Raw genomic sequence first — 19,734 nt, 5'->3', positions numbered from 1 at the left:
GAAGTTTTAAGAATGATTGTCATCAAAAGTGGTCTACATATCTGCAACAATTCCACTTGAACATTAAATACAAAAAAGGCAGCACCAATCATGTTGCAAACTGCCTCAGTCGGCCCCCAGTTGCAGCACTGACTACTGTTCTCAACTCTTGTGGCCACGAGACCTCTAGATGGCTGCATCTATACAAAAATTATCCAGAGTCCGCATCCACATACCAAATGCTAGTAGATGGTAAGCAAGTTCCTGATTTCCACCTCCATGACGCATTATTATGCTCCCTGGGCCACCTTTGTGTTCCTTCAAGCGAGCATGCCAAGCTGATTTGGGAGGCGAATTACAGTCGAGTCGCAGGAAACTTTAGTGTGGAGAAAATTGTGGTTGTACTACAAAAGTACTTTTATTGGCCAAAACTACGACAAAATGTTGGGAAATATATCAGATCCTGCACTGCCTATGCCATTGCCAACCCAACCATCAAGAAGCAAGCCCTGCACAATCCTCTGCCAACTCCCAGCCAACCTTAGGAATCCATCTCCATGGACTATATGTCTAGCCTCCCTTCTACCAAGCATGGTAATGACTACGTATTTGTGGTCGTGGACAGATTTTCTAAGATGGCTATATTAGTTGCCTGCAAGAATAGTATTACAGCAGAGGGCACTGCCAAGCTCTTCTTTGAACGAGTGTGAGTACATTTTGGGATCCCACAGACCATTATATTAGATTGGGATAGCAAGTTCTTGAGCACATTTTGGTCAAGCCTTTGGACACTATTGGACACCAAGCTCACCAAGTCGATTGCATTCCATCCCCAGACTAATGGCTAGACAGAGGTCGTAAATAGGATGATAGTGCACATACTCCGCATGTACAACTCCAAGCATCCATGAACCTGGGATGAGAGTCTTCCCTATGTGCAACACAGTTATAACAGAGCTCTCCATAGCTCGACCGATCGTAGTCCCTTTCAAATGGGTCTAGGATTTCAACCATTGTGTCCGATTGATGTTGCCATGCCTCATGCGACTACACAGAAAAAATCCACACATGTATTGTCTGAGGCTGATAAAGCAACCAAATTTATTGAACGCATCCAACACATCCGCCAACAGGTTCATGACATCTTGGAGAAGTCCAATGCCAAGTACAAAAAGTGACACAATCAACATCGGGTGCCACACAAGTTTCAGGTGGGCAACAAAGTTTGGTTGCATTTGCAAAAAGAACGCTTTATCGGAGCCCATCGAAAGCTCAGACCACTCCGATATGGGCCTTACACCATTATATGTCTGGCCTCCCTTCTACCAAGCATGGTAATGATTGTGTATTTGTGGTCGTGGATAGATTTTCTAAGATGGCTATATTGGTGGCCTGTAAGAAGAGTATCACAGCAGAGGACACTGCCAAACTCTTCTTTGAATAAGTGTGGGTACATTTTGGGGCCCCGCGGACCATTATATTAGATCAGGATAGCAGGTTCCTGAGCACATTCTGGTTAAGCCTCTAGACACTTTTCGACACCAAGCTCACCAAGTCGACTGCATCCCATCCCCAAACTGATGGCCAGACAGAGGTTGTCAACAGGATGATAGTGCACATACTCCGCATGTACAACTCCAAGCATCCACAAACTTGGATGAGAGTTTTCCCTATGTGCAGCGCTGTTATAATAGAGCTTTCCATAGCTCGACTAGTCGCAATCCCTTTCAAGTGGGTCTAGGATTTCAACCATTTTGTCTGATTGATGTTGCCATGCCTCATGCGACTACGCAAAAAAAATCCACACATGTATTGTCCGAGGTTGTTAAAGCAACCATATTTATTGAACTCATCCAACACATCCACAAGCAGGTTCACAACATCTTGGAGAAGTCTAATGCCAAGTACAAGCAGCGACATAATCAACATCAGGTGCCAGACAAGTTTCAGGTGGGCGACAAAGTTTGGTTACATTTGCAGAAGGAGTGCCTCGTTGGGCCCCACCGCAAGCTTCACCCGCTCTGATATGGACCTTACACCATCACTAAGGTTGTAGGGGATAATGCTTTCAAGCTCAGCATTCCACCATTCCTTGGCCTACACCCAGTGTTCAATGTGGACTGCCTTCGACCATACTTTCCACCATTACTGGACACATCAGACATTGCAGAACAGCTCACACCAACAGAGTTAAACCCAGACTGCATGGAACAAGCCACAACTGATCGAATCATGGACACACAGATCAAGAATACTCACCAAAAATAGATACAACTGTATCGGATTGTCAAAGTTGGTCAACTCCTTCACCGAGGCAAGTGGCTCACCAAGGACCACGTTTAGCAGAAGTTTCCCCATCTCATGAAGGACCTCAACGTAATGGGGATCACTGCTTCCTAAGGGGGTAGGACTAATCCAGGTGGATATTGGTGGCCAACTGCCTATTCCACTTGGACGCCCACCACTGTCTCTTTTAGTTTTTCAATTTCCTTAATTGTAGCACAATTTACTATTTTTGGCAGTTTTTTGGGACCTGAACTTCCGGAGCCATTTTGAGGCCCTAAACGACGCCTTTTTGGAAAAACGGGCAAACATGTCTCTGACTATGTTTGCATTTGAAAGTTGTAGTCCTCGGATTGATTTTTCTAACAAGGTATTGTGCGCGTCAAACGGAGGTCATATGCCAAAGTTACGACCCCAGGAAGTGTACCAATTTACCCAAATCAGGCCCATAGTTTTGGCGCTTCATCTCCTAGGGTTAGGTTTTTAGATGTTTAGGATTTTCCATTGTTTCTCAATAATAAATAGGCCTTCGAGCCTCATTGTAACACAGTATGGAGGCATGTGGCCGCCACATCTCTTCTCAGAGATAAGCTACCATCGCTCGAGCTAGTTTATTTCCATTTTGTATGTAAGCATATTTCAATTCTATGATATTAATGAAATGAAGTTTTATTTCTGTTGCATCTCTGTGTTTATGTTTATATCTGTATTTTGTTGTGTTTTTGCATAAGTTCAAATCAGTTGGCTTCCTTAGACGTTGGTGGCTCATGGTTCACATCTGTGAGTTGGTCGCTCCAATTCCTCAATGTATCAACCCATTGAGATGTCACCTCCACATACAACATCCACTATCATTGCTCACCATTTGGATGGCAATCTAAAGGAAACAGTGTACGATATGTAGTGATGCAATGACATCACCCTTTATGCATTGGCTCACCTTTAGGAGTCAATCCATTCACATAATTGACCCTTTGGTTAAAAATTGCTACATTTATTTTTTGAAATCTAGGCTGAACCTAGGTCAGGGCCGGCCATATGTTGGATGAAAGAATGGTCTACACAACTATACCGTCGAGCCTGAGTTTGATCCATTATATGATCTCACATGATGCCCTCACTTCAGCGATTGCATACTTAGAATTTTGACTTAGTGTACAAGGTAAGCATGTATACCTTAATGTGCCATGATCCAAAGCAACCCCACCAACGGCGATTGTGTGAAGGATAAAAAGGTGTGGCCTCATAATTTAATTTTCATGAGTTGTTCCACATGGTGACATCATCGTTCCTCTTAAAAATTATTTATAACATGACTTCAAGCTATCACATAAGATGGCATCCATAGTATTGCATGAAAACAAAAGTTTGCCTTAGTGTGTGACGTCATTCCATTTTTCATCTCTCAAGCTAATGTAAGTTAATGAAGGGGGTGGTCACTTTAGACTAACCAAGCCACCACATTCACCACATAAACCAATTATGCAATGACTAAGCCACAACATCATCAAATTAATCGTAACAAAAAATATGCGAAGAGCATCAACATGAACCAATAAACTAGAATCCACCATCTAGCAAGCTGAATGAAGGCGTGATCATCATCCAAGGCACCATCAACTAAGGCAAATGAGATCACCCAAAAAACAACCACCAAGAGCACAACGTGATCCCTCAAGGAGGGCTGCCATGCTCAGGAACCCTTGAGTCAAGAAGATTCCCTGCAAGTTACCCCTAAAAGTATAATTGTCACTCACTTGTATATGAGGGGCGACAGCTGCAAGTTACCCCTAAAAGTATAATTGTCACTCACTTGTATATGAGGGGCGACATCTGACTCCTACTTGGGGACATATACTCTTAAGAGAAGAGTGCATGAGAACCCCAAAATCTCTGACCAAGGATGACCTGGCTAGAGGAGTCCGACACAAGAGATGGGGATTTCTAGTACATATGAAACTATTCTTTAGCCTTTGAACCCCTATAGCTGTGCTTAGATCATCAAACACCATAGTTACAAGCATGTATGCATGTAACCATGTACAGTATGATCTCGTGGCAATCTACATGCATGTAGCCATGCAATATGACCTCGTGGCAACCTACCACAATGTGCATGGTTACCCTTGTACATGAAGGTATATCTTGTTACCATGAGACTCAACCCCCATACCTAGGGGTCTACGCACAAGTATGTCCTATTGATATGAATCTTTACACCCATACCTAGGGATCGCTAGGCATAGTCAAACAAACTCAACATCCTTATGACAAACAAGGGATGTCCTTGTCACATGAGGCACCCAACTATTGAGTGGATGCAAGGCAAGAGGTTGGAGAGTATCATCCTGCACTTAGGTGCAGGGTAGAATCCCACAGCTGTGAACCTGGTACAAGTTAATGAACCCGAGGAATGGCTGCATGTACCCTGCACTCAAAATTAATTTAAAAATGGCCACATTATAAGATGCATCCTTCAGTCTGGAATAAGACAAGATCTGCATTTGCAAATCTTGCATACTTCTCCGTCTGAAGTAGCATAGAATTATTGTGAGATGATTGCCTCATTCATTCTTTACATCTCGTGAAAATATGCAAATGTGCATCTTTAAACATTCTGATATCCTGAACATAAATTTCAAGGATGATACCTTTAAAGAGCATATCTAAAATTACTGAAACATAACAAGCGAAAATTTACGTTCTTTCTAGATCAAATCAGTTAAGAGAATGGAACACAGAATTCAGTCCACACCTGCCCCCTAGAAAAAGACACTACAAACGGAATGAAAGGAAATAATAATGCAAATCAACAAATATGCAAATAAAAACCAACAAAAGACTGTGACAGGAAAACTATCCCCTTACATAGAGCATGGAATGCACATGGTTGAATACTTGCACCAATGCAAAAAGCAAATTAATTATCAGTTATCATCATAGAAGCTCCAGATGGACACAGTAAAACACTTGCACGAATGCAAAAAACGATCAAACCAATTATTCTCATTACAAGAATGCAGTGAAAGCAAAGGATATCCATGTGAGCAGTATAATTTACAGAAACAAACTACTACTTTGAAATTCGTAAGGATAGAAAACAATGAACAAATGTCACACGGCAAGGAATGCAATTTGAAAACTCAGATCAAAACATATTTGTTGAAACCAGAATTGCAGCCTAATATAATTTAGTCCCTTGATTTTAAAATTCTAGAAATATAATACAAATGCCACTAACATTATTGCACTGAAAGAATCAAAGTTGTAAAGAGAGAATTGAAATGCATTCTACAGCCCAGTATGGATGATATGTGTGACATGTGTAACCCTTGTAAACCAAAATGAAAAAATGTTGAGGTATGTAATGTAAAAATTAAAAATTAAAAAATAGGGCCATTAATTACCTTAAAGTTAAAAATATTTATGTAATAATAAAATAAACAAGCATAGGTCCATCTTAAATGGAGAACTTTTAAGCACTGAGAAATTTGCACCTTGATTTATTTTTATTCCTCCCATTGCTTAATAGATCAGGGGTTAAAATGGATTTATACTAATGTTTCAGTCCCATGGAAGACACTAGGATTCACCCATAGCAGTGGTAATGTATTTTATTATCAGATTGTCATTTCCTTGGAAAGCCAAACAATGGATGAGCTGACAGTCCCCAGTCACTTTATCAAGAGAGTGCCTATCTATCATACACATGTCAATACCCTTAACTAGCATTTCTACCAAAAGTCAGTGAAGAAGAAATTGGCTGTTTCAAGCCAAGTTAGTGCATCAATAGCATGAAAGCTTCATTCTTCCTTTCATCCTCATATTCATATCCAAGTGTGCTTACTCGTGCTGAAAACTCTTCTTCGTCTTTTTCTGGAACCTGTATGCCAACCAACACATTTGCCCCCATTTGACCCTGCATAGGAAAAAAAATTATCAGTAAAGATAAGAAAATTATTTATTTCATTTTAATTTATTTTAGCCATGGGAACCAGTAACTTGTTAGAGTGACCTAGGCTAGGTCTGGGATCAAACCAACTGGTTGCCACTATAACCCAACAATATATCCAACTGTCTTCAAGCCAGATATACCAATAACTTATGACTTAGCAAGGGCCAAGATGTCCCAAGGGACATATAAGTGGACTTCTATCCCAAGGGGTGCCTACCCTTCTAGCCTTTATCACAACGGGCCAAATTCTCATTGAGGATTTGAGCCCAGGTGGGGAGAGTGTAAGACCTACCTCCTAACCATCTCGTCAAACCACCCCAACTAAAATTATTAATTTTATTATTATCCAACAAAAGAAAAGGGAAGGTCAGTGAGCCTAGAAAATACAAGCAGTGAAAGCAATCTGTATGGATGCCCTAAGATACCCCGAAAGCATAAAGCAAAATATAACATGATCAGCAAGAAAACATGGAAAAAATATTTAATATTAGTGCACAATGATTGTGTCAAGAATAAAATAACAAACAACAAAATAATTCAGAAAAATAGGAGAATTTTGATCTTAGAATTGCAATTTTGAACTCTCGAAGCCTGTCAAATGGCCTTTTGAAATAAAGCTTGCGGCAGAGAATGTATTCACCTGAGCACGGTAATGGAATAAGCTTATATTCCAACGTGGACTAAATGTGTCTAAAAACTTCATCAACGCACCAGGTCTTTCAGGAAAGACGAATCTGCAAAGAAGCTCATCTTCAACATTTGAACGTCCTCCCATCTGCACAATGATTCATAAACAATGAATCAAAAACACAAGAATTTCCTTTCCAATGATGCAACGTATAGAGGTGGAATAAGAAACCCACAAAAAATATGCAGACCAAAATTGACACAAAGACAATAAGAAAAGTAGTGGTAGTTGAACTGATGCTGGGCATTACTGAGAACTTAGAAGCTCTTGTGGAAGTAACTGAAACAACACCAGTATAAGAGTTAAAATCGACCATAACCACAGTCCAAAGTGTAGTCAAATTGTGAATCGGGTGGTTTGTTCTCTTCCGGCTACAGAGTGGATTGTTGGAGGTGATTTCGATATGGTGGAATGTGAAGGCAAACATTGTTCTAGTGTAGGTTCAGTGGTCAATTGTTCAAAGTAGGCTTGTGGCTGTTTTAAGGACTCCCCTTAGATTTTTGACCCCAGTTGGAAACAAAAGGAGCTTGATTATGTAGGTTGGTTTACTTGGACCAACTTCATCTAGGGGCATGATAGGGTTCAAGCATGGATCGATTTTATGGTCCTAGGAAGGATATGTCACTTTCAGGTAAACTCAACCCCATGGATGTGCTAATGGATGTGATCAGTTCTAATCACCTTCCTATTCAGACTTTGAACACAAATGGTTATTTTGTTGTTTCGACTCCAATTTTGTTCAAGTTGAATGTTTCTCATTTGGCACCAGCAAATTATTGTGCCCATGTTCAAAGAGTTTAGAATAGGGTTCATGGGCCCATGGGGATTATTACCCACCAAAAGTGGGTTAACCATAGGAGAAAAAATTTCTCCTCATTTGACAACAAGCCAACCAGTGGTTGTATGATGGCCCCAAATAGCTTTATATCAGAGCCCTCCACTTATGCTTCAGCCCGTGCTCTCTCCCAAGTTCCATCTTACATGCTTCTTGAAGGAAGGTGGGTCATCTATTGGAAGGTACATTAACCATTTTTGTAATCATGTGCTTTCATTTAATGTTTTGGGCATACTATTATGGATCACAAGCCAACCTAGAAAATTGGCCACTCTTGATTGTACACTTGTTCCCATGCATCATCTAGGAGGTTCTCCTTTTCCCCTTGTCCAATGTTCACTTCCATCTGACATGCTTCTTGAAGGAAGGCGGGTCATCTATTGGAAGGTACACTAACCATTTTTGTAATCATGTGCTTTCATTTAATGTTTTGGGCATACTAATATGGATCACAAGCCAACCTGGAAAATTGACCACACTTGATTGTACCCTTGTTCCCATGGTTCACCTAGGAAGCTATCCTTTGCCCCTAGTCCAGTGTGATCTCCCCTGAGGTCCTTCCTTTAGGAGGGGCACTCATTGAAGTAGTGTACCCAAGGTACTCCATACTTATCACATTCCATGTTTCCCTTATTATCCACATTCATTCTTTGGGTTTATTATCATTGGTCAGAGCTAGCACCCTTTATCCTCATCTTTGAGTCAATGCCCCAAAATTTTCCCAACGAGGTTGATGCAGTTGAAAGAATTATAAAAGCATATGAAGCCACAACTAAAGAAAAGAAAAATGCAAAAGATGGTCGGGACTTAGTAAACACATGGGTAAAATCCTAGCATGAGCCCTACTCCGCTCAATATTCATCATTAAGTTCCTCAGTGTTTCGGGTTTATTATCATTGGTCAGAGCTAGCACCCTTTATCCTCATCTTTGAGTCAATGCCCCAAAATTTTCCCAACGAGGTTGATGCAGTTGAAAGAATTATAAAAGCATATGAAGCCACAACTAAAGAAAAGAAAAAAGCAAAAGATGGTCGGGACTTAGTAAACACATGGGTAAAATCCTAGCATGAGCCCTACTCCGCTCAATATTCATCATTAAGTTCCTCAGTGTTTCATGCTCCATCTAAATGGACCTCTTGAATGTCCCAACCCTGATAAGCAAGAAACTGCTACATATTTAAGGGGCATTGAAAAAGCATAAAGCAAGCTCGGTCTCCTAAGCTATGCACTAAATAAAGATAAATCACTAAAGTAAAAGGCACACCAAAGGGGTGGAAAAAGAAGGCCAAGGAAAGGGGTAACTTATGCCTCCACGATTGCTCCCTCTTCTAGTTCTCATTATATTATTCAAAGATGTTGGACCCCCTCTTGCTAGTACCATGGCTATGTCCATCTTCCTTGAAGTCTTGTCCACTCCATTACCATCATTATCACATGCACATATGGATTGATGGGTCTACCTATGACATGTCCTTCCCCTTGGGTGCTGGAAGCACCTAATAGGGCTAGAAGTATAACCATTCCTAACACAAGTGTGGTAACTTGCTTACAAATCCTAAGCTAGAAAGGCATTGGAAGGCAAGGTTTGTGTGAACTATTTTTGTGCCCCTAACATTAAATATGGCTCACAATGATACTTTAATGGTTTTTGTCCCTAATGATGTTGATATCACTTAATTTTGAGGGTATGTTTCAGGTGGTTCATCACTCATGCAGCAAATATCCTTTTAAGGAAGACTTGACACATATCCAACACCTTGTTGAAAAAGTGTAACTAGGTGTGGTCCTCATAATGACGTGTAATTGTGATTTTATGTAATTGATGAAAAGAAGAAAAATAAAATTATTATTATAATGCTTGTCTCATGGGTTTCATGAGCAAGGAATTTTATTTTTAGTAATGGCTCCCATTGTGAGCCTTTAGGTTTTGTCATCTAGTCATAAAAGTCAAATTGAGTCAATGTCATGTATGAAGGACCCTTCTTGGGCATGTTACATTTTGTATGAGTCATTAAAAAAGTATGAAAGCCCTCCAAGACAAGCACAAGACCTCTCCTACAAGTCGGCTTCAAGAAGGATAATAATATCTTCACCAAAGGACACGTCGACTCACCTACATGTCACATCGGCTAATTAGCATGGGCAACAACTATAAATAGGATAGTTCGGCCTTATTTCAGAGACGCAATTTCGGTGATGAATTTCAATCAAGCTCTGAAATAGGAGTGCAAAGTTCACAAGGAGGCAACTTGCTAACCAGCAAGTAAGGGAAGATGAAGATCGAGCTTATTTGGGACTGTTTCTTGGGTAAAGTGTTGATTTGGGGTAGCATCGAATGTGCTCTAGCCACGAAAATTGGTGGAGAGGCTAAAGCACATGAGATCTCCAATACCCAGAAATGGTTTGGGCAGATTCTAAACAGTTTGGGAGATATTAAAATAATTAATATTTTAATGGAGTCCCTAAGTCTAAACTTAGGGAAAATAAAATATTAATGTGAATTAATATAAAACTGTGTTAGAAGGGTCCAAAAATCATGGATAAAGCCAGAGTTAATCTTAGCCGTTAATTAGGGATTTAATCTTGGCCGTTGAATTGTCAACGAGAAAAGTATAAGAGGAGACTTGAGGGTCACTTGGAGAACACACCGAGTTGATCAAGATTTTGATTTTCTGGGGCAAGGTTTACTGAGGAAGTCGAAAGAGTGATCAAAGTTGCAGCTGAGGGGCAGTGAATACAGAAGCAGAGAGGCAGAGAGGATACCGGGAGAAGCAGCGCAGAAGCCCGAAGATAGGGACGCAGAGCCAGCCAAAGGCCACGCAAAGCCAGCTAGGTCCCACGTAAAGGCAGCCCGGAGTTGCGGAGTGCCTCAAAGAGCCAGTGTGGGTGACGCAGGGGCTCTAGAGGCTGACGCAGTGCCTCCAGAGGTTGACGTAGGGGTTATTGGGCTGATGTTGGGCTGGCGCTAGGCCAGAAAGGGCTGAGGCAGTCCCTAGAGGCAGATGTTGGGGTTTTCGTGGGGCAGATTGGAGCTGGAAGCTGTCAAAGTATTTATCCGGGGTTTCAACCGGAACATCTATCTCCGACTGAGAGGTACTACTGCCGAGATTATTCTTTGTTGGGTGAGCCGGTTTTGGCACTCAGATTGTATTTAGAAACTGCATAATAATAAAAACCTCAGATAGTTGCACCGGTTTTCCCGCATTAGTTTTTTCCGAGGACATTGGTCCAAAAACAACGGTGTCACTTGTGTGCTTGTTTTGTTTCCTTTAGTTGATGATCTGTAATCTGTTCGGCATGTACTTGTATTTATTTTCAGCATTTACACGGTAAATAACTTGTTAATTAATCAAAACAAGTAGGCAGAAATAAATCAGAAAAGTACATGAAGGGTTTCTAATAGTTAGACTCAAAAATTCCAACATGGTATCGAAGCGTAATTGCAGATCACAGGAGAACTAAGGACATCAGCCGAGCAGAGCAGCAGCAGCAGAAAACAGTTGTCCCGAGTGACAGAAGCTGTTCCTAGCAGAATGCAGCAAGGAAGGGGTGACTCAGTGCCTGCGTCATTAAGTTTAAGCCAAGAAGAGGATCAGCGTAGTGGCAAAGGGGAGCAGACTCGACCTATGCAGTGCCCGGTCATCTTTCTCAGTCAGGAAGGATTGACGCCCGTGGCCAGGAGGTGCGAATTTTGCTAGTGCCAGGATTGTGCAGAGCCTAAAAGCTCTAACCTTCAGTATGCTGGGGCATAGGAGGTTGTGGGTAAGTTGCAGAGTGAAGCTGGTGGGGTATTGTAGTCAGAATAGTACCTAACAGGGCAAGACCAAGGAGGAGGGAGTTGCTACCGAGGATTTCTAGCCAAGAAATCCGGATCAGTGGTGCAGTTGCACTAAGGATCAGAGTGGGGGCATCTCGACATTGGCAGAGGGGTTTCTAGGAGGGAAATCTAGGCTTAGAGGGAGTCACACCGAGAACTTCCAGAAGGGAAGTAGAGGAGCAGCGAGATGGCAATGAACAGGGTAAGAGACCAGGATAGACTGGACGGAGCCTCAAACTTCGTAGTTTGGAAGGCCAGAATCTTATACGTTCTAGACAGGAACCGTCCCAAGCAATTCGCCTTAAGGACAATGGCGGTCCCAATTGACCTGGCTGATAACGATAAGTACGAGAATGCAATGGCGAGGGCCAAGAGCATCATCCTTGACGGGGTTAAGGACCATGTAGTACCACACATTGCCGAGAAGATACAGCAAATGAGATGTGGGAGGCCCTAAAGAAGTTGTATCAGCATACTTCCGTGCAGAGGAAGATGCTACTAGAAAATCAGTTGCGGTCATACCAAATGCAGAAGGGAGAACAGATCGACCCCTTCCTCGGTCGATTGAAGGAGATCCAGGATCAGCTGACTTCCATAGGAGCCACGTCGAATCAAGAATTGATGGTGAGAACAGCCCTAAACGCAGTCTCAAAAGACTAGGAGGTGTTTGTCCAGTGCATACTGGGCAAGGCGACTCTTCCAGATTGGGAAGAAATGTGGGCATCTCTTCGCCAAGAAGAGATCAGAAGGCTAAGCAAGGTGGGAAGCAACGACAAGGGGATCAAAATCTACAAGGAGGAAGAGGAGGATGTTGCCCTAGCATCTAAGGGAAAGCAGGAGAAACAAAAGGATGACCTCTCCAAGGTCAAATGCTTCAACTGTGGGGAACTGGGTCACTATGTGAGCCAGTGTCCGAGGAAGAAGAGGAAGGGAGAGGCTTCCGAGACCAAGGCTACGTCAGCAAGGGCGAAGAAGGAATTGGACATAGATGTTGATTGTGCCATGAGTGCTCACACGCCACTTGAGCAGAAGTGGGGAGACATTGAGCTGTAGTCAAATGGACTACAGGCGATGAGGGGCAAGATCCTCGAGATACCCAACCTCTTGGATTATACCTTGCTATGGGAGCCCCGAAGAGGAGTAGCAAGACTAGCGGATGTCGGTAGAGACAGATGTGGATGAAGTGAGAGAGGGAGCTACAGTGCAGGAGTCCCAGGACAATGTGAGGCAACAATGCGAGATGCACAAAGTTGTGGCAGCAGCGTAGAGGTCAGAGAGGGAGCACTTGTCAGTGACTGAGGGAGCTTCAGCATCAGGAATGTTTCTAGCCTGACGAAGATGTCAGAGTAGGGAGATCAATTACTTACTTCTCAGTAACTAAGTTGCAGTGCAGCAGTTAGCAATAGCAGTGCTATGGGTAGCACAATGCAGCATGATAAGAGGGGTTGCAATGCAGATGCAACAGTGGCAGTGGCAAGGCCATGGGCAGCAGCACAGATGCAGAGAGGGAGTTGTCGTACAAATGCAACAGTGGCAAGGGCAGGGCCATTGGTAGTAATACATGATGCAACAGTGCAGAGGATGTTGGGCAGGGAGGCTTAGCATTCGCACAAGGACCGATGCCGGATGATCAAGGTGATACTCAATGAGGAGTATTACTAGAGCACAGTCCTTGCTAAGAGGGAGTGTTCATTTGGGGTAGCATCGGATGTGCTCTAGCCACGAAAATTGGTGGAGAGCCTAAAGCACATGAGATCTCCAATACCCAGAAATGGTTTGGGCAGATTCCAAACCGTTTGGGAGATATTAAAATAATTAATATTTTAATGGAGTCCCTAAGTCTAAACTTAGGGAAAATAAAATATTAATGTGAATTAATATAAAACTATGTTAGAAGGGTCCAAAAGTCATGGATAAAGCCAGAGTTAATCTTAGCCGTTGATTAGGGACTTAATGTCGGCCGTTGAATTGTCAATGAGAAAAGTATAAGAGGAGGCTTGAGGGTCACTTGGAGAACACACCGAGTTCATCAAGATTTCGATTTTATGGGGCAGTGTTCGCTGAGTAAGTCGAAAGAGTGATCAGAGTTGCAGTTGAGGGGCAGTGAATACAGAAGCAGAGAGGCAGAGAGGATACCGAGAGAAGTAGTGCAAAAGCCAGGAGATAGGGACGCAGAGCCAGCTAGGTCCCACATAGAGGCAACCAGGAGCTGCGCAGTGCCTCGGAGAGCCAACGTGGATGACGCAGGGGCTCTAGAGGCTGACGCAGTGCCTCCAGAGGTTGACGCAGGGGCTACTAGGCTGACGTTTGGCTGACGCCATGCTAGGAAGGGCTGACGCAGTCCCTAGAGGCAGACGCTAGGGTTTTCGTGGGGCAGAATGGAGCTGGGAGCTGTTGGAGTGTTTACCTGGGGTTTCAGCCGGAACATCTGTCTCTGACTGAGAGGTACTCCTGCCGAGATTATTCTATGGTGGGTGAGCCGGTTTTGGCACCCAGATTGTATTCAGACACTACATAATAATAAAACCCTCAGATAGCTGCATCGATTTTCCCGCATTGGGTTTTTCCGGGAACATTGGTCCAAAAACAGCGATGTCACTTGTGTGCTTGTTTTGTTTCCTTCGGATGATAATCTGTAATGTGTTGATCATGTACTTGTATTTATTTTCAATATTTACATGGTAAATAACTTGTTAATTAATCAAAACAAGTAGGCAGAAATAAATCAGAAAAATACATGAAGGGTTTCTAACAGTTAGACTTAGAAATTCCAACATAAACTCCTTCACGTGTGGCAGAAACTAGGGTTTCTGTAGTGGGTACATCTGTGGTAGTAAAGGACGAGAAAAGGGTCTCCAAATAAGTCATCTTGCTAGCCGAGTTCATCTGGAGAAGCTTCCAAGTATAGCGAAGGAAAGAAACATCTTTAATCTTATTCCTACTCCTCACACGTGTGGAAGCCATACAAATTGCAGATCTGTGGAAAAGCAGTTGAAGTTTCAAGGTAGCCAAGAAGTGTAGAAGAAAGAAGAAGTTTGGACTAGTATTGACTTGGTCAAGAAGAAGGCAAAAAAAGAAGGAAGGATCTTGTGTCTTGGTCTTGGAGTGGCAAATATGTGAAGGGTCTTGGTCTTGGTATTCGTCAGTTGGAGTCCTATAAGAAGAGGAATTTGTTCAGGTTTTTCTCTCAAGTGGGGAGGTTTTCGCCCTAGCTAATAGCCTATATTCTGTGTCTCTTGTCTCTTTATGGTTTATGCATTGGTAATTATTTGATGAAGAATAACACTATAATAACATAAGTAAAAGAAGATCCTAATCTAAGAAGTAAAAAAGCATTCACAAGCAGTGACTAATAGAAGAGAAATCACCTAACTTTGATGCCCTAGATTTCTCAACATGGTACCAAAGCTAAGGTTACTAAGTCCAGGAAGGGCAACTTATCAAGGGACACTCAAGGATCAAATCTCGAGGAAGGCATCAAAATGAAGATCATCTTGAAGTCAAGATCTACAAAGTAAGCATCATAACCCTAGATCAAAGAAGTCTACAAAGAAGTATTGGGATCATCATCAAGAAAAGAAGGACAACCCTTCATCTACTCAAGTTGACGAGATCTACGAATCAAGGTAAGCCTGAAGTTTATTCATCCAAGAAAAGCACTTCAAGGTCAAGATCATATTATCATCAATCAAAGAAGCATTCTTGGGATCTGCTCTCAATTACTTTGAAGTTGAAGTGTTTTGAAGACTATTCATCCAAAGGAAGTTAGATCAAAAGGCATTGTCATCAAGAATCTAAGGCAATCTCTCTCTCGTTGAAGCAAGGTCCTTACCATTAAAGACATCACCAAGTAGTCATCTTTGATCTTCATCAACAAAGACATCACCATCAAAGGATCCAAAGGGATCTCACTCTCTGCGGGATCAAGTATCATTCTTGAAGAAAACTACCTTCATCAAGGAGAAGTTTTATATTCTCTATATCATCATCAACATCAAGGAAGCAACAAGGAGAAGGAGCATCCTATCAAGTAAGTATATTTATGTCCACATTTGAATCTATCAAAATGTCTTTTTGCAAGGAAAGCAACAAATTGCTTGGGGCTTCAAACTATCTTGCATGGAAGAAAAGGACAAATCTGAATCTCATTGAAAATGACGTGATGGAACATATCAAAGGATCTATCGCAAAACCAAGAAAGGAAGATGCTCAAGCTCATGCAAAGTATATGAAAGGAGAAGTTAGGGCTCAAAGGATTTTCATTGAATCCATCAAGGATCCCCTCATCCCATATGTATCCAAACTTGAAACTTCTAAAGAAAAATCTATGACAAACTGGTAGAGTTGTATTCCATAAGCACTGCTAAAGAAGTCATCTCATTAAGGCAAGAACTCTACAAGCTAAAGATGTCAAGGGAAGATGGAATAGCTTCATACTTTATGAGGATATCTGAAATCCGGGATCAACTACAAGATCTTAGAGAAGTCGTGTCTGATAGAGAAATGACTATAGTTGTACCAAATGCACTACCAGAAGAATGGGGTAACTTTACTTCAAGTATTTATGAGAAGAAAGAAGCTACTGCATTCCAGGCTCAATGGTCACTGTGCAAGATTAAAGAATCAAGACCAAAGGCCAAATCTGATGTGGGAGCAAGTGAGCAAAATCAAGCTTAGGCTAGAATGACAAGAGAAAGGGAAAATTTGGAAAGCCTGGTTCTCGGAAAAAGAAAAGGGACATGGCTAAGATTCAATGATATGGGTGTCAAGAAGATGGGCACTACAAAAGAGATTGTCCTAAGATCAAGAAGGAAAATAACAAAAGAGGAAGAGCAGAAGCCCATATCACCAAAGAAGTAGAGAAAGCTGAAAAGAAGAAGTCCAAGAAAGAGGAAGTAAGAGATCTCTACTATGACTGAGATAGTCTTCCTCTCTTAAGTTGGTTTCAAAGTTCTTAAGTCTTTTGTTGTAAGATATGACTATCATGAATCACTAAGAGAAATGATGGGATGCATCATGGCACCATAAAAGGCATTGAAAGCAAGAGCTTGGGACATCATCATAGAAAAGCATGAAAGATGGTTGAAATCTATGTCAATCAACAATGAAGGATATAGCTCTTGGGAACCTCATTGGAAACATATGGAAAGGAAAAAGGTCATACAGATCAAAGCTCATCATACATCAGTCAAAAGGAAACATATGTTGGATGGGGATACTCTAGATCCTCAAGATTCTCTGATGAAATCTTCATTGAAAGGTTCACCGATCAAGGGAGGAAGCAAGTGTTTCATCAAGAATTCCAAACTTGTGGAATTCATGGGATGATGGTATGATGACATAAAAAGTGAAGCAGATCAAGGAATTGAAGCTCTTTCAATCAAGGAAGTTGTTGCAGGAAGTCTAGATGACCCAAAGGAAAATGAGGTATGTATGCTTATATTCAATATTAAAGTCATGTCATATGGTTGCAGATAACATGAACAAATGCTCTATCTTGAGAGCATGATCAAAAGAAAAAGGATCTCCTCCTCTGAAAGGATGCAAGAAAGCATGAGTCAAACATTATCTAGATGAAATCAACATAATATGTCCTCATATGTAATATGAGGTGGTTGACAACAACTGGAAGAATTCTGATTGGAAATTCTTGGGATCAAAATGTGTGAATAAAGGAAGGAAGAGATAATAGGATATGCAACCATGGATAAAGGCAATCAACATCCAAAGACCAAGAAGATTTGACTAGGATATCTCCATGAAAGATATGAAGAATTTGATGGAGTCTGAAAAAGAAAGAGACCCTTGACAATATATATCTTTGGTAGATGTTTTGATATGTATGCAGGATGCTGAAGCAAACTAGAAGATGTCATGATGAAAGACCATCACAAAGGTAATTTTGATACAATGTTACAGTTCTTTATTTTTGAACAAAATCTGGATAAACTTATGCAAAATTGCCAAGGGAAGAGCTATGTTGACAATGTAGCAGAAAGGAAGTTCCTTCAGGAAACATAGCATGGAAGTAGGCAGCATGGCATGAAGGAAGGCCAGATATGGACTGATGGATCACTTTTCGATGATGACATGACTAACTCATAGATGAAGGTAATCGATGGTCTGTGCCCTCTGAAAAAGTCCCAAAACATGAAGACTCCTAAATGACGAAAAGGAGTTCATGACATCATGAGGAAGAGTTCATCAAGAAACTAGTTGTCCCATCATCTCCACTTGAGGAGCTGTTGTAGGTCCCTAATTAAGAGGGAGCCTGGAAACAAGTTTCTTACTTGGAAGAAACTTGGAAGCAAAATTCCTAAGCCAAGAGGGAGCTTAGGTACATTCCTTCCGTAGGAATGAGTACATTCCTTTATTGGAATAGATATGTCCTCCATAATTAAGAGGGAGAGATAGACACATCATTCTTGTCTTCACTTGGGAAGACAAAATGGAGGATTGGGTAAACATCTGGCATCTGATGCTCTTTGAGGATGAGTTAGGGCATCCAAGATAAGAGTAGTCGTAGAGGACCGATATTCTTTGAGGACTGGGAATCCAAGATAAGAATAGTCCTAGTGGAACACACCCTAAGAACCCGGGTGGGGTATGTTCCAAGAGAGACAATGATGAGGGTGTCTATACATCATTGGTCTCGCCAGCATTGTGCTCAGATCTCGTGGAAAGATAGAGTTGTCAAGTAAAGCCTTGCTACGTGACAATGTTGGTTGATATGATGCTAAACAGATGGGTTACCAATCCTACTCTTTTTATGAGAAATTCTTCAGATTGAGAATGACCAAGTACCATTATGAATACCTCCTTAGGTAAGAGGGAGTGTTGAAAAAGTGTAACTAGGTTCAATATTCATAATGACATGTGTAATTGTGATTTTATGTAATTGATGAAAAGAAGAAAAATAAATTTATTATTGTAATGCTTGTCTCATGGGTTTCATGAGCAAGGGATTTTATTTTTAGTAATGGCTCCCATTGTGAGCCTTTAAGTTTTCTCATCTAGTCATAAAAGTCGAATTGAGTCAATGTCATGTATTAAGAACCCTTCTTGGGCATGTTACATTTTGTATGAATCATTAAATAAGTATGAAAGCCCTCCAAGACATGCACAAGATCTCTCCTACAAGTCGGCTTCAAGAAGGATAATAATATCTTCACCAAAGGACACGTCGACTCACCTACATGTCATGTAGGCTAATTAGCATGGGCAACAACTATAAATAGGGCAGCTTGGCCTTATTTCAGAGACAATTTCGGTGATGAATTTTGGTCAAGGTCTGAAATAGGAGTGCAAAGTTCACAAGAACACAATGTACTAACCAGCGAGTAAGGGAAGAGGAAGATCAAGCTTATTTGGGATTGTTTCTTGGGTAAACTCCTTCACAAGTGTGGCAGAAACTAGGGTTTTTGCAATGGGTACATCCATTGTAGTAAAGGACAAGAAAAGGGTCTCCAAATCAGTCATCTTGCTAGCCGAGTTCATCTGGATAAGCTTCCAAGTATAGTGAAGAAAGGAAACACCTCTAATCTTGTTCCTACTCCTCACACTTGTGGAATCACAGCCGTACAAATTGCAGATATGTGGAAAAGGGGTCGAAGTTTCAAGGTAGCAGAGAAGTGCAGAAGAAAGGAGTTTGGAATAGTATTGACTTGGTCAAGAAGAAGGCAGAAAAAGAAGGAAGGATCTTGTGTCTTGGTCATGGGCTGGCAAATAGGTCAAGGCTCTTGGTCTTGGTATTCGTCAATTGGAGTCTATAAAAAGAAGAATTTGTTTGGATTTTCCTCTCAAGTGAGAGAGGTTTTGGCCCTGGTTGATAGCCTCTATTCTATGTCTCTTGTCCTCTTATGGTTTATGCATTGGTAGTTGTTTGATGAAGAATAACACTATAATAACACAAGTAAAATAAGATCCTAATTTGAGACGTAAAAAGAATTCACAAGTAGTTACTAATAGAAGAGAAATCACTTAATTTTGATGCCCTAGATTTCTCAACACACTTTTCATATGACGTTTTACCCATTGTTGAGAGCAGACATGACCTTGTAGCCCCAATCACCATAATCTCCTAGTCAAGTGTTGTCACATGGGTAAAATTATACCACTAAGGGCTTTGATAGGGGTAATGTGTCCATATCTCAATCCATACATAACATGCTCCTCTT

At 41.4% G+C, this 19,734-nt stretch overlaps 1 protein-coding gene across 1 annotated transcript in view; it reads right to left on the bottom strand.

Moving 5' to 3' along the window:
* Positions 1 to 5,631: 5,631 nt before the first annotated feature.
* LOC149205524 (threonine dehydratase 1 biosynthetic, chloroplastic-like) overlaps positions 5,632 to 19,734 on the bottom strand; it is a 48,526-nt gene continuing 34,423 nt past the window's right edge. Inside the window, exons 8-9 of the mRNA XM_089395094.1 lie at positions 6,858 to 6,992; positions 5,632 to 6,181 (exon numbers count right to left, since the gene is read on the bottom strand). Of these exons, the coding sequence (XP_089251220.1) occupies positions 6,041 to 6,181; positions 6,858 to 6,992 (276 nt within the window). The 3' untranslated portion in view covers positions 5,632 to 6,040. The remainder of the gene's footprint in view (positions 6,182 to 6,857; positions 6,993 to 19,734) is intronic.

This window comes from Pinus tabuliformis, chromosome 1_2, assembly GCF_031772625.1.
Source record: "Pinus tabuliformis cultivar Carrire ecotype Pingquan chromosome 1_2, CPIR1, whole genome shotgun sequence".
NCBI classification, from domain to species: Eukaryota; Viridiplantae; Streptophyta; class Pinopsida; order Pinales; family Pinaceae; genus Pinus; species Pinus tabuliformis.
This window is presented reverse-complemented; position numbering and strand designations above follow the sequence as displayed.